This window comes from Drosophila virilis, chromosome 3 (genome assembly GCF_030788295.1).
Source record: "Drosophila virilis strain 15010-1051.87 chromosome 3, Dvir_AGI_RSII-ME, whole genome shotgun sequence".
In the NCBI taxonomy this organism is placed as follows: domain Eukaryota; kingdom Metazoa; phylum Arthropoda; class Insecta; order Diptera; family Drosophilidae; genus Drosophila; species Drosophila virilis.
Genome location: NC_091545.1, coordinates 4,983,018 through 4,997,697, shown reverse-complemented (window position 1 = coordinate 4,997,697; position 14,680 = coordinate 4,983,018). Strand labels below are relative to the sequence as shown.

Below are 14,680 nucleotides of genomic sequence, written 5' to 3'. Positions count from 1 at the left end.
TAAATGCATGCCGACGCTCATTAATGTACACTTAATTTTTTCAGAGTGTATTAGAGTTGTTTTTTTTTTTTATAAAATGCCTTTTGAGCTCCGTCAGCTACAATTTTCCTATGTTTGCCTCTTAAACATGCCATGCACTTTATACTAGAAACAATTTCCAGTTGCAGCTCACGTTTGTTTTTTTTTTTGTCTTATTTTATTGCACGACAATTACACGCCCCCGAGGAGACTTATATGTTAATAGAGGTATCCATCACATCGATGACATGAAAGCGTTTAGTGATAATTAAATGTTGGCGTGTGAGAAATTCATAATTTCGACAACAAAGAGACCATAAAATATGTATGTGTATGGAGAAAAAACGGTAGCCAAAGCAAACAACATGGAAAAACACTCTGGTACATTTTCCCAGACACACGCATTTCACAGTACCCCAAAGACTTATCGAGTAATCGGATTTTGGAGTACACAAACAAAATTTCGAGCTGTTTTTCGTGCAGCAAACTAAAGTTCTTTGGAAGGTGCAAGAACAGAAATGAGAAATGAACATGTGAATTGTGACAGTGCGAGAGATTGCGTGTAGTTGTTGTTTAGGCTTCACTGTACGTGGCAGATGCTTATCGCGAACCCCTAATGATAGAGTTTAGCAAGAGCCCAGAGCTCAGCTCCAAAGTTGCCTGCAAATGAGGTGTTAAGCTGGCAACACGACAACGCAACGTCACGTGTCCAACTGCAGTGCCACGCCCCGCCCCATACACCTAGACGTCGTTTCGCGTGAAGTGCGTTGCGATAAACTTGAACTTAATTTCCAACTAAAAAAAAAAAAACAAAACAAAAAGGCAGACGGAGGCAACAAAGGAAACAACCGCCAGCAACAACAACAACAACCAGGCGTTGCCACCTTTTGATTTTATCCGTGCCTTCGGCCTGGCAAATGCATTTTGCATAATAAGTCCATAAATTGTAGCACCAAGAAACTGTGGGCAGCAGCGCAACAAACGACTCCAAGTCAGCGAGAAGCAACACAGAGAAGTTGAACTGAACTCAAAGATGATGAAGAAAAGAAGTAGAGGTTTAACTGTTAACTTTAGCTTGTCATTGATTTTTATTGGATTAGCCCTACGCCCATCTAGTTAAGATCTGCAGCTTACAAAAAAATGCGGGTGTTATGCTAATTTATAGAAAGTGTTTATCCAATTGGGCAGCTGTCCGAGTTTACAAGTTGATTTCTTATATTTGTTTATCATTTAATTGATGTCCATCTGAAAACCATTTAAAATTTTCCGATGTGCCGACTTGGTTCGTCTGGCCCAATTACACCTGCTGTGTGCGTTTCAAAGGAAAACCTCTGTGGAGGAAAATCTGTAAACAAACTAATCAAAAGGCGCCTCGAAAATGTCTGAAAGCTGCCAATACTCTATAAATCATGTCGCTATATGCCCTGTAAATATTTTCTCAATGGATATAATGATGGTATATTATAGACAGAATAAGAAATCTAGAACACAATGGGGTATATCTATTCTGGATCAGTATCAGCATGAACAAAAAGCCAAACCTTGTGAAAATCGATTGACTTGATGTCAGATTTCGATGCCAATTTGATCTAGAGCACAAACCATGATCAAAAAGCCAAACCTTATTAGAATGGATTGAGTTTTGGCCGAGTTTTGGTTGTGGGAAAATGCGGAAGAGTATTTCATCTTCGGCAACTATACTCTGCCACTCTCTATGCTCTGCTGCTCTTTCTTGTTTAGATGCGGCAAGAGTTCCAAATATAGCTGACTCTAAGAGGAAAAGCATTTTATATTGCTGCCTGACCTTCGGAAGGCCTCGTTAACACGAATTTCCTATGGCCCAGGCAGCAGAGACTACACTCAAGATTACGCAAATCCACAAAAGGCCAAAGAAATAAACTTGTTGAACATGTGGCGGGTGTTAACAAAAATTAATAAATGTTCAATTGGCTGAGCTAATAATTAGTTTTACCAAATTTTTTATGAGCTGCCAAGTAGAAAACTTTTTTGGCATTAATGTAATAGGGTGCGCCAAGGTCAACTGAGGTTAAGCTGCCTGCTATGCGGTTGCTTTCCCAAATGTTGAGCACTTGAGCTTTTCATGTTTCATGTTTCAAGGGGCGTCAAGGTCTGCCCCCGCATGAGATGAGTACCCCACCCACCCACTGCCACCCACATGAGACCTGCGCGCCTTGGTTTTGGTCCACCTTCTTTTTTTCGGTGGATTATCTGTCATCTGTCTGGGCAGCTAACTGTTTGTCCGTTTGTCGTGTTTTCTTTTTATTTTATGTCTGTTTGTCTGGCTCTTGGCCCGGTCGCAATTGAAAGCAATTATAACATATGTGAAGAAGGAAACTCTCGCGGCTCGTTACGTGATGGGAAATTGTGTTGGAAATGTGTGAAAATTGTGAAAATGCGACTGACCAACGGTTGAGCAATATTTATGCTTTCCTCAGATCCAAATCAAGTTGGCCAATTAAAAGCTGAAATTCATATTGCCACAGTAATAAACTACTTGCAATTAGACATGCGAGCTGCTGCCACATACCCTGTAAATGGATTAAGTTGATTTTAAGCGTATTAAAAATTATAAAAAAGGCTTACATAATTATAATTTAACTGCTCGTACTCGTAACTCGTATCTCATATTCATAAACTTCTCTTCTACTTTCTTATCTTATAGAACGGCTTGGATGACGACGACGATACCGAAGACGATTCATTTGGTTACGAGGGTGAAGGCGACGGCGACGCTGCCACCGAGGACGATCTGAACGAGGTTGCCTCCGATTTGGACTTGGAGTGCGAGAGTGGTTGTGCGCCCAGTCACAACTCGACGGAGCTGTTGCAACGTTGTCAGCTAACTGCCACAGAGATTGTTGCCGCCAACGTTCAGGCCGAGGATCAGTCACGCGATTGTATCGCAACCCAAAAGGTAAAGTAAATGCAATACATTTGCATATATGCCAAATTTGTGCGCGCGTTCTCTTTGTATTGTTTGTTGTTGTTCTTATATGTAGCTGTTGTTGTTATTGCTATTGCTAGTTAGAATTCTGCATGCCTTCTACAGTATTGTCAACTTTTTCTTTGAGCCTAATAACCTAACCCTCGACCTGTTATTCCTTCAAAATTTGAACAAAACCAGCCAAGAACTTGAACTTGCTAATGAAGCCACCTTTTCGATATGACCCCCAAGATACCCGAGTTGGCAGCACTATATTGCATGCCCAAAACAGTTTTGTCAACTCTTAAAAAGAAACCCACAACCCAAATCCCCAGTCGAAATTTATGCAAGAAACTTGAGAACTACAAACGGTCCGAGAACTACTAAAGGTTCGTTTGTGAAACGATTTCTAGTATTTTGGCCCGAGTTGGCAGCACTGTATGCAAGCCTTTTACAGCAACTTTTTGACCAACTACATATAGTTCCAATTCCTAATTGAATTGAATGACACGACAACTTCTTGCTACGGACAAGAGTAGCCATCATTTTATTAGCAAAAAATAAGAATTGAGGAATTTCTCGATGCAATACAGTACAGTAAAGTACAGTCAACTTTAAGCTTCAAAGCTATATTCCAAATCTCAAATAAAGCCGAAACCTTGAGAATATTTAAGCCAAAGAACATTCCTTTCAACTGGTGTGAAAAAAGATATTCCACCCAGCACTGGCAATTCTAAGATTTGCCAGAATTTGGCAGCACTGTTCACAGCCTTTTACTAAGCTACTGTCAACTCTTTACCACCCACTCAATATGCCAATTACAATATTAAGCAAACGCACTCAAGTTTCTTGCAACTGGCCAAAGAAGTCACCAATTCGATATAAACCCAAAAAAAAAACAATCCGCCCGAGTTGGCAGCACTGCAGCAGCATGTAAATTCGTTGTTGTTTTGATTTATGTGTGCGTGTGTTTGCGTGAACCTTTGACCCCTTAACTGCCTGCAACTGCAATTTGCCTAACCAAACTTTGTTCCACCGCCGTAACTCGCAGCCTGGTGACGAGGCCGACGAGGAGCCAGAAGAGGAGGACGACGACGAGACAGACGTTGTTGATTTTGTGATTGCCAAACGCGCCTGGCGTCCATCCAAAAACACAAATCACCTCAGTCACAGTCACAGCAACTCACCCGCCGCAGCAGCCACGCTCACCGATTTCGAGGCCGACTCCGAGAGCAGCGATCTGGAGCAGGTGCAGCAATTGCGACGAGGCGGCGCTGGTGGTGGCGGTGGCGGTGGCGGCAGCCTACTCATCAATCAGCGACGTGTGGTGCTGCCCATCATTACGCACAGCACACAGCTGCACCACCATCAACTGACAGTGGGTCATGTGCTAGACATGTCGCAGGCCAGCAGCAACAACAACAGCAGCAGCTCCACGCCCAATTTGGCCAATTTGTCGCTGTTGCAGACGCGACACGGCAACGTGAAAATGTTGCCGCCACAGTGCCACAATGGCGTCAAGCCGAAGAGCATTGCCGTCGCCGTAATCACGCCGAATACCCATAATCATAGCCATCATAATGGCCATGGACATGGCCATGGACACGGTCACGGACACGCACACGAACTGAACAAGTCGCCAACGGTGCTGAGAAAGGCGGCAACACATCGCGGCCATCACAATGACACCTCCAAGTTCAATCGTTCCAATCGCAAGTCCAAGAACTGCGCCATCTTCTACTTCAAGCATTTGGATACGGACAATGAGACGAGCGGCACCGCTGGCACCGATGCTGCCGGCGAGGGGGATGCTCGTCAGCCCAGCGAAGTAAGTACCGTTATCAGCCAGATGGTGACCGGTTCTCTATAATTGTTGGTGCGTTGGGTCTCACCTCGTCCATGGCGAATTCGTCGCGGTTATCGGCAACTTATCGACAATCGCCGCACGCTCGATTGTGCGCGATTAGCAACCCTGCGCGTTGCTTAAGCCCCATGCCAAATGCGCTTCAATTTGCATGTCTTTTTGCATCTGTTAAGTTATTTGCATTTTCCACTAAACAAAAAACATACTTGACTAACCATATGTGTATCTATATATATATCGTATAATCTTTGGCATGCCTAACAATTTCTTAATTAACTTTGCTGCTCATTATCTGGTAGTCATAATGCCACATCATTAATCATTAAATGACTTTCGTGCGAGAGTTCAAAAGCAGACAACCTGCGCCCGGGGCTCGATTCATGACCACAGGTCAGCCGCTCTTCAGCTCTACGCCCAAACAGCCAAATATAACTAAGTAGTTCCGTTTATGTTAATGAATCGATTTCCTGGTCAAAAGTTGTTCCATGAACTCCAGCTCACCAGTACACAGCGAAAGTAAGAGAGCTTTTCTAAGATCCGATGAATTTTCAATAGCACTCCAAATCAACAAAAGCTCAAATCCGAAAGAAAATTAACAATCCAAATGACCTATTGCTTGAGGCAACTGCCAAATGAAGGCACCGAGTTAGAAGCTTAGCCTGCAGAGTATAGATGTCTGTGATGTCTTAGCCGGAGGATATAGTAGCCAGTATTAATTAAAGCTCGAACGTATTGAAAATTTGTAAAGCAGGGTATATTGAATTGTGTAGAGGTTTGTAACGGGCAGATGATATCATCTACGACCTCATAAAGTATATAAATTCTTTAACAGCACGAGCTAAGTCTGTCTGTAGGAATGCATCGAACTCAGTAGCTACAAAAGCTACAGACTTGTGATTTAAATATTCTCAAATAATGCTCAGAAAGCATATATACAGGTTACAATTAGTTTACTCTTGGAACAGCTCCATTGTTAAGAAAAAGAGAAAAGTCAGCTAAGCTAAGAGAAGAGTCAGGGTATCTCCAAGTCGGACACTCCCGACAAGTGCATTCTTACTTGTGCTAAGTACTGTTGTGTTTATATATTTTTGAATGGAAGTTATTTAAAATATCTGAATATCTGATATTTACGTTAGCACCTCAAATTAGATTCGTTGACGCTTAAAATGTTTACTTATTGAGTAAAAGGAATATTTTAAGCAAAATTTACATATTTTAATGACAAGCTGGCTGTCTTTTAAGCTGCTCAACCTGCTGCTGCTGCTGATGTTGCTGTTGCTGCTGATGTTGTTGCTGTCGCTGATGCTGTTTGCTCCTCCAACACCCAAGTGATGAGTGTGCCTTGGCTGCATGCAAAGCCTAAGGTCTCCAAGACAATCCGAATGCAACGTCGCAACATTAATATAAATTGCAAACAGTGAAAACAACAGCAGCAGCAGCAACTGCAGCAGCAGCAACTGACAACCATTTTGGTTGAGGGCGGCACGGCGGCAACTCCTCCAGTCAGTCGGGCCATGGCCAGGCCAGGTTAGGCCAGCAGAGGCAGCCGCATTGGCAACCGGCATTTCAGACGAACTCAAAAGATTTTTGCCACTCATGCGCAGTCGCAGCCGCAGCCGCAACATCAGCAATTTGTAGCTACAATTGTTGTTGCTGTGTGTGTGTTGCTGTTGTGTCTACAAGTTACAATTTGCCATTTTGCGCAAGTAACGCTAATTAAACTTCATTTTCTACTACTTCATCTTCATCTGGCTGGGCATTGGCATTGCCAGCACAGGCACAGCCTGCGACTCTGACTGTGACGTAGGCCCACACAGCTTTTGCTTGATTTTCATTTTCCATACTAACGTTTTTTTTTTTTCGTTTACCCTTCCGACAAACTCTAGATACTAAAATCGGCTGATGCCTCATCGGATGACGACGACGAAGGTTGGCTCTACACAGCAGCAACAGCAGCAGCAGCAGCAGCAGCAACAACAACAGCAACAACTGCGACACCAACAGCAGCAACATCCACAGTCGATGGTCTGCAGTCGGCTGCCATCTCATCGACAACCTCTGGCGCCGTTGCAGGAGTCAGCGCTGCGCCCAGCGACGACTCTGATAAGGAGAACAAGGAGACGCTGGTGACCACAACAGCTGCAACTGCTGTTGTTGCGATTGCAACTGGCAGCACTGGCAACAGCAGCAACTACGACAGCAGCAGCGCCTGCTCCTCGTCCAATTCGAACGGTGTCCATACGGAGACATCGGCCACGTCGCGGGTTACCCAAATGCAGCGCAGTGTTGTCGACATGGACATTCAGTTGCAAATCTGCAATGGTAGCGCCAGCGATGGCAGCAGCAGCAACAACACAAGACACATCATTAGCAACAATTGCTACAAACAACTGCACAGCGACAGCGACAACAACAACTGCAGCACTCAGCAGCAGCAACAACAGCTGAATGCCAACAACAATAACAATAATCACAAGCAACAGCAACAGTCGCGCCTGGACTCTAAACAGCAACAACAACAGCAACTGCTGAAAATGGGCGCAAATCTGGAGAACGCTGATGAGGCAACTGTTGCTGATAATGCAAATGGAAATGCAGCACAGGTGAGTGCGAGTCAAGTGTCATTGCAGATTATGTTATCTACATTTAAACCTTTAAACTCAACTGCGTTCATTTTGGGTGAATTACTAAGATAACCAAAAGGCTTTGAGATACGAATGAGAGATACAAGAGTTATCCATGGAAAGGCTAGCTTTGGCAGCGTAGTGTGAATGCATTGGCATACAAAGATACATTCCACTAAATACGTATGAACTATCGATGATTTTCAATTCATATTTTTGGCCTATCGATAGTGTTTGGTCAAGTAACAGCAGAGATAACACCGACGGCTGCGGACATCATCCAACAGCAGAAAATAACAATCATAATTACAGCCTAAGAGCAAATAGTTTTTTTTGCGCGCTCTTTGTAAGCTGCTGTCCACTCTCCTTCTGAATTGCTTTGCTTGCATTGCTGCCCTTCGCTCTAACCGGCGAGCGTCTTATTGGAGTTTCGTTTCGATTCGCTTTACATATTGTCATAACCAGTCAGTCTTTCGTTTTGATCGCAACCTAGGCACAACTAATTCGAGTTGGCTGCCAAGCAACAATTTAAAACTTATAAATTCTAATAAGTGCCCTGCGCGGCAAATAAATCCATTTGAAAACTAATCTAAGTGTTTGAATTTCGCTGCACAAGCAGTTAGAATTAATTGGTTGCAAAAAAGCTTGCAACTACACATTTTGGTGACCCCGACGTGATTTTTCTTTCTTTCATTTTTTCTATTTTTTCTTGTACTTCGTTCTTGTCGTGTCAACGGACAGTTATCAGTTCGGGCAAAGCTGTGTGGTGAGCCGTTTGCTTGCGCATCTGCATACAGTTGGTTGTTATACATAAACGCCGTAGCAAATCCCCGCTAATCGTTGCGCGCTATAACCCGCTATACGCTATCTCGCTCGAACGAACACTTGCGCGATCAGACTTGTATTGTAGTTCGGCTGTGTGAACCTTGTTGTGCGCTACATTCATAATGTTTGATGAAGGTGCAAGTGCAAATGGAAATGATGAGGCGACATCAGCTAGTCAAGTGGCGGTTGGAACCCAGGCTGCTGTTTTTAAAATAAAGATCAAGAATTTAACTGATCGACTCAATAGATTGTCCTCGGAACTTGATCCCGCTCGACTTCGCGATGTTGATGACTACGAGCTGCAAGATTACATAAGCATGGCATCTGACTTGCAGGCGAAATTTGAGATAGTCTGTGATGGTTTGTTGGAGGTGGATCATGCCAGCGTTGATGAGGATCTTCAGACAAGTTTTGAGTCAACTATTAGGCAGCTACGGCTGTCCCTTCAACGCGAGCGCGGAAATCGAAGCAAGGTTCAGCAGATTCCGCATTGTTCCACCTTCAATTCAGCCGCAGCCGATGACTCGCGTTCTACCTTTGTTGTTCCAAACCACTCTCGATTGCCTCAACTTAAATTGCCGGAGTTTAGTGGAGGCTACACAGAATGGGCCGATTTCTCGAACCTGTTCACCACGGTCATTGACAAGGATCCGTATTTGACCAACATTGAAAAACTCCAGCATCTACGGTCATGCCTTAAAGGAACAGCGCTGGATACAATTCGCTCATTGGAAATTTCAAACGCAAATTATGCTGCCGCTTTAGAACTGCTTGATAAGCGTTTTAATAACAAGCGTCTTATTTTTCAGGCACACATCTCTGAAATTTTGGGTTTGAGAAAGGTGGACAAGGGCGCGACTGCACAGCTGCGCGAATTTTCAGATAAGCTCAACTCTCATCTACGTGCTTTAAAATCGATGGGCAGTGTGGAACAGATCGCCGGTTGCGTCATAGTACATACGTTGCTGCAAAAACTAGATAGCGTTACGCAGGCTAGCTGGGAGGATGATGCGCCGTTGGACGTCATACCATCATGCGAGCGGTTTACAACCTTCATAGAGAGGCGTTGCCAAAGGCTGGAAAATGCGGATCACGCTACGGCAATGTACACGCCTAGCTCCCAGGTGGGCCAGAACAACAGTAGTAGAAGAACGTTTGTAGTGACTAGGAATGGAACGAGTGCTTGTGTGTTTTGTGAAGTCGCAGGCCACTCTATTTATAAATGTTTGCAATTCGCAAATTTATCGCCCTTGCTGCGCCTTCACGAAGCCAAGCGGCTTGCGCTGTGCCTAAACTGCCTGCAAAGGGGACATCAGCTGAGAGTCTGCGGCTCCAGCGCTTGCAGAGTTTGTGGAAGCAAACATCATAGCTTGTTGCATCTTGGCAACACAAGCAGTCACATCGCTGCTTCTAGCCCAAACAATGCTCAAGATACCGAAACTTATTCGTCATCCCAAAACACCTTGGCGGCACTTTTATCTTCGCCTCTCACTACCGCCCAGCATCTCAAGCACGATGTGGTCCTGCTTGCCACTGCCGTCATCAACGTGAAAAATCGCGCTGGCTCCTTGGTGCCTTGCCGTGCGTTGCTCGACTCTGGGTCGCAGTTGCACATCATCACCTCTCGTCTTGCTCATCAGCTCCAGCTGCGCAAATTCAAGTCAACAGCAATCGTCTCTGGCATTGGTGATGCAGCATTTGCGTCCGATGGGTTTTCGGTCAACATCAATGTCAAATCTCGAGTGTCGGAGTACTCCACATGCATCCCGGCCTTGATTGCACCATCCATCACCGATAATCAGCCTGGCTTCACTCTTGACCCTGCATCATGGAACATTCCATCAAATATACAACTAGCTGATCCTGAATTCTTTAAATCTCAGCAAATCGACATGTTGATTGGAGCCAGTCTGTTCTTCGATCTGCTATGCGTCGGCCAGATTAAACTAGCTGCTGGACTGCCGATATTGCAAAAGACTCGCCTTGGTTGGGTGGCTACGGGAGGTGCCTCACATGCTGGAAAATCATCATTCATGGCCATGAGATCAATGGAGAATCCAGATCTGCTGGTTGACTCGCATCTGCAGCCTAATACACAGATTGATGAATTAATCCGTCGTTTTTGGGAATTGGAATGCTGCACCGACCCTGAGTCCTTACCAAACAAGGAGGAACGCGACTGTGAGGCACACTTTCAGGCCAATTTTAAACGTCTGTCGACTGGCGACTATTCAGTTCGTTTACCGCTACGTCTAGGCATGTATCCGCTGGGTGACTCCTATCAACAGGCGGTTCGTCGATTCCTGAACTTAGAAAGAAAACTAGACCGTAATCCACTATTGAAACCCCAGTATGCAGCATTTATCAAGGAGTATCTTGACTTGGGTCACATGTCACTTGTTACCTCAGCTGCACTGGGCCAATGCAAGTACTACCTGCCACATCACTGCGTGCTGAAGGAGGATAGCACTACAACCAAGCTAAGGGTCGTGTTTGATGGCTCAGCAGTTACTACCTCTGGACACTCGCTGAATGATGCACTGATGGCAGGTCCTACCATCCAACCGAAGCTGTTTTCGATACTGATGCGGTTTCGTACATTTGCAGTCGCCCTGACAGGCGATATATGCAAAATGTATCGATGCGTACGAGTCGAACCCGCAGACAGTTATTTTCAATGTATCTTGTGGCGTGAGTCTCAGCATCAGAAGATACAGATTTACAAATTAGACACCGTCACCTACGGCACAAAACCAGCATCGTTTCTCTCAGTGCGAGCTATGCACCAACTGGCCATGGATGAGCAGAAAACTTTCCCTATTGGCTCTGACATTGTTAAAAGAGATTTCTACGTGGATGACCTCATTTCTGGTGGTAGCTGTGTTCAAGAAGCAATTGAGATATTGAAACAAACATCTGGACTACTCGCCAAGGGGAACTTTAGGCTGCGCAAATGGTGTTCTAGCGACACATCTGTACTCCAAAACATACCGGAAGAGGATAGAGAAACGCTGCTTAAGTTTGACGATGGCAGTGACATCACGAAAACGTTAGGCCTCGTTTGGGATCCCGCTTCAGACTGTTTCCTTTTCTCCTTCTCTCCACTGAGGTTGCCCTCCAGACTGACAAAACGGTCAATACTCTCCGCAATTGCTCGCTTTTACGACCCCCTTGGTCTTGTTGGTCCCGTAATAACAAAATCGAAAATTTTTATGCAGGATCTCTGGAGAGAAAAGCTGGACTGGGATGAGAGCCTGCCCGTACACTTAAGCACAGCCTGGGTCAACTTCTGCGCTGATTTTGAGTATACTCAGCAATTCCAGTATCCCCGTCGAGCACTCTCATCAGACAGTACAGTGGAGATTCACGGATTTTGTGATGCCAGCCTAAGCGCTTATGGAGCATGCGTCTATACAGTCTCAAAGTGCAATGGCAACACCAGCGTGCGTCTCTTATGCTCCAAATCGCGTGTCGCGCCTGTGAAAACCATCACGGTACCAAAGCTGGAACTCTGCGGAGCTGCATTACTGGCTCAACTTCTCAGCGAAATATGCCAAATGAAAGTGTTCGACTGTCGGTATTACTGTTGGTCAGACTCTGCCGTGACTTTGGCTTGGATTCGCAATGATGCTTCGAAATTCAATGTTTTCGTTGCCAACCGAGTCGCAGCCATCCAAGAGCTCACCACTGGAATGGAATGGCATCATATTCCCACCGAATTAAACCCGGCGGATATAATTTCACGAGGAGCGCTGCCTAGTGAGCTCTTCCGGTCTCCATTATGGGCCCATGGTCCGAGTTTTCTCAGTAAGGGAAAGGAAGAGTGGCCTGCCTCCTGTGTACCTGTCGAATCCTTACCAGAACTTCGACACAAGGTACTCCTCGGAACTGCAGCGCAACCGGATCTCTCGATTGGTTGCAAGTTCATCAATTCGTTTTCCAAGCTGCAGCGGGTCTTTGCTTATGTTTACAAATTTGTAAATCGAATCCGAGGAGCTGAACTAACCGTTGACCACTTGCATCATGGCACACATTGGTTGCTGCGGTCAGTGCAAATGGCTACTCTCAGCGATGACTACAAGGCATTGAAGGAAGGAAGGCATGTCAAACCGTCTAGCTCAATGGCCTCTCTTGCACCATTCCTTGACGACTTCGGCCTACTTCGCATCGGTGGACGGCTGAAAAACTCGTCGTTGGACTTCTCAGCGCGACATCCGATTATATTGCCCCGTCAGCATCCTGTGACGCGAGCAATCATAGTTTACTTTCATAAACGAAACTTACACGCTGGACCTCGCGCTTTATTGTCTTCGATTCGGCTCCAGTACTGGCCCATTGGCGGTCGAAAAACAGTCTCCAGTATTGTTGCCAAATGCATAATCTGTTTTCGTGCCAAGCCACGATTGGCCGAGCATATAATGGCAGACCTACCAGCTGATCGTCTTAATACATCGTATCCCTTTATGGTCACTGGCGTTGATTACTGTGGACCATTTTACTACAAGAACGAAGTGCGCAACAGGCCACCAGTGAAATGCTATATCAGTCTGTTCATATGCTTCGCTACAAAGGCGGTGCACTTAGAGCTTGTAAAGGACTTGTCCACAACATCGTTTCTAAACGCCCTAAAACGTTTCATCCTGACTCGCTCTCGACCTTCAAGGATCTGGTCTGACAATGCGACAAACTTCGTAGGTGCCAAGAACGAACTAGCAGATCTGAACCGCCTGTTCCTGAGAGACGAGCATGTCAAGGCCGTTAACGAGTTTTGCCTAACCGAATCAATTGAATGGTTGTTCATCCCTCCTCGCTCTCCGCACTTTGGTGGACTATGGGAAGCCGCTGTGAAGACTGCTAAGCACCACTTTTATCGATCTGTTTGCTCTTCCATTTTGGATTTCGATTCGCTGCGTACGCTCGTCTGCCACATCACGGCAATTATTAATTCTCGACCATTACTTCCACTTTCAGAGCATCCAGGTGATCTTGACGTCTTGACACCCGCACACTTCCTGGGTACAGCGCCATCTTCATCATACATTGAGCCCGATCTAAGGCAGCTTAACTTCAATCGGCTTAATTATTTTCAGCGCGTCACATATCTCCAACAAGTATTCTGGGCCCGTTGGCGCGAAGAGTATTTGACGCTTCTTCAACAGCGCTCCAAATGGCGCACTCCTCAGCCTGGACTCTCCATTAACGATGTTGTCCTTGTAAAGGATGAGAATCTACCGCCGCTGAAGTGGCCACTCGCCAGAGTGCAAGAGCTGATCTCTGGATCTGATGGGGTATCCAGAGTTGCTGTGCTTCAAACTGCGACTGGAGTCATACGTAGAGCTGTACGAAAGCTGTGTTTGCTGCCCAAACAGGATGATGTTGAAAGCCCTTGCCTTCCAACGGGGGGAGAATGTTTGGTCAAGTAACAGCAGAGATAACACCGACGGCTGCGGACATCATCCAACAGCAGAAAATAACAATCATAATTACAGCCTAAGAGCAAATAGTTTTTTTTGCGCGCTCTTTGTAAGCTGCTGTCCACTCTCCTTCTGAATTGCTTTGCTTGCATTGCTGCCCTTCGCTCTAACCGGCGAGCGTCTTATTGGAGTTTCGTTTCGATTCGCTTTACATATTGTCATAACCAGTCAGTCTTTCGTTTTGATCGCAACCTAGGCACAACTAATTCGAGTTGGCTGCCAAGCAACAATTTAAAACTTATAAATTCTAATAAGTGCCCTGCGCGGCAAATAAATCCATTTGAAAACTAATCTAAGTGTTTGAATTTCGCTGCACAAGCAGTTAGAATTAATTGGTTGCAAAAAAGCTTGCAACTACACAGATAGTTTCCCTTTCGTGCGAAAAACTTCGCAATAACTCTTACAGCTACCCAGCTGTGGAAGAGCCGAAACCGAACTGAATGTCAAATGTTGCATGATGTGCTCATTACCATAACAAGAGAATATTTGAGCTTAATCTCTCATCCGTTGTTTATTTTCATTTCCATTGCCATTATTTCTTAATAGTCTGCCAGATATATCAGCTAATAAGCAACAAGTCCGAACATGCGCTGAGAACTCTTCAAGTGTTTTGAGCCCTACCATTTATAGACCACAAATCGCAAAATTCGCAAATACAAATCACAGACATGCTACAATAGTCTGTTGCTGCAGACAGCTTGCAGTATGCCACACAGGTTCCCACAGTTGGCCGCATGAGGTACCTTGAGTTTTAAGGCTTGAGCCATCAGGTCTCGAGTTTTGCGAGTCTTGGACTCTTGAGTCCAAGTCACCGTCTCCGCATTCGATTTCGATTCGATCGCTGAATCTGTCTGGCAAAGACTTTGACTTGTGTCAATAAAGTTGCTTTGTTGGATTTTGTTGCAACTTTGTTTGCCATTAGCCCAATACC

At 45.2% G+C, this 14,680-nt stretch overlaps 2 protein-coding genes across 8 annotated transcripts in view; both read left to right on the top strand.

Moving 5' to 3' along the window:
* Positions 1–14,680, top strand: part of klar (klarsicht) — a 171,637-nt gene that overhangs the window by 133,886 nt on the left and 23,071 nt on the right. For 6 of the 7 annotated variants that reach the window (XM_032434628.2, XM_070207951.1, XM_070207950.1 and 3 more), the window contains 3 exons: positions 2,702–2,953; positions 4,014–4,790; positions 6,713–7,429. In XM_032434628.2, the coding sequence (XP_032290519.1) occupies positions 2,702–2,953; positions 4,014–4,790; positions 6,713–7,429 (1,746 nt within the window). The remainder of the gene's footprint in view (positions 1–2,701; positions 2,954–4,013; positions 4,791–6,712; positions 7,430–14,680) is intronic. The other variant, XM_070207952.1, reaches the window with a different exon arrangement.
* LOC138911048 (uncharacterized) lies at positions 7,563–14,048 on the top strand. Its single transcript, XM_070207955.1, has 2 exons — positions 7,563–13,186; positions 13,247–14,048. Exons 1-2 carry the CDS (start codon positions 8,398–8,400, stop codon positions 13,696–13,698), a joined length of 5,241 nt encoding a protein of 1,746 aa, XP_070064056.1. The 5' UTR covers positions 7,563–8,397; the 3' UTR covers positions 13,699–14,048.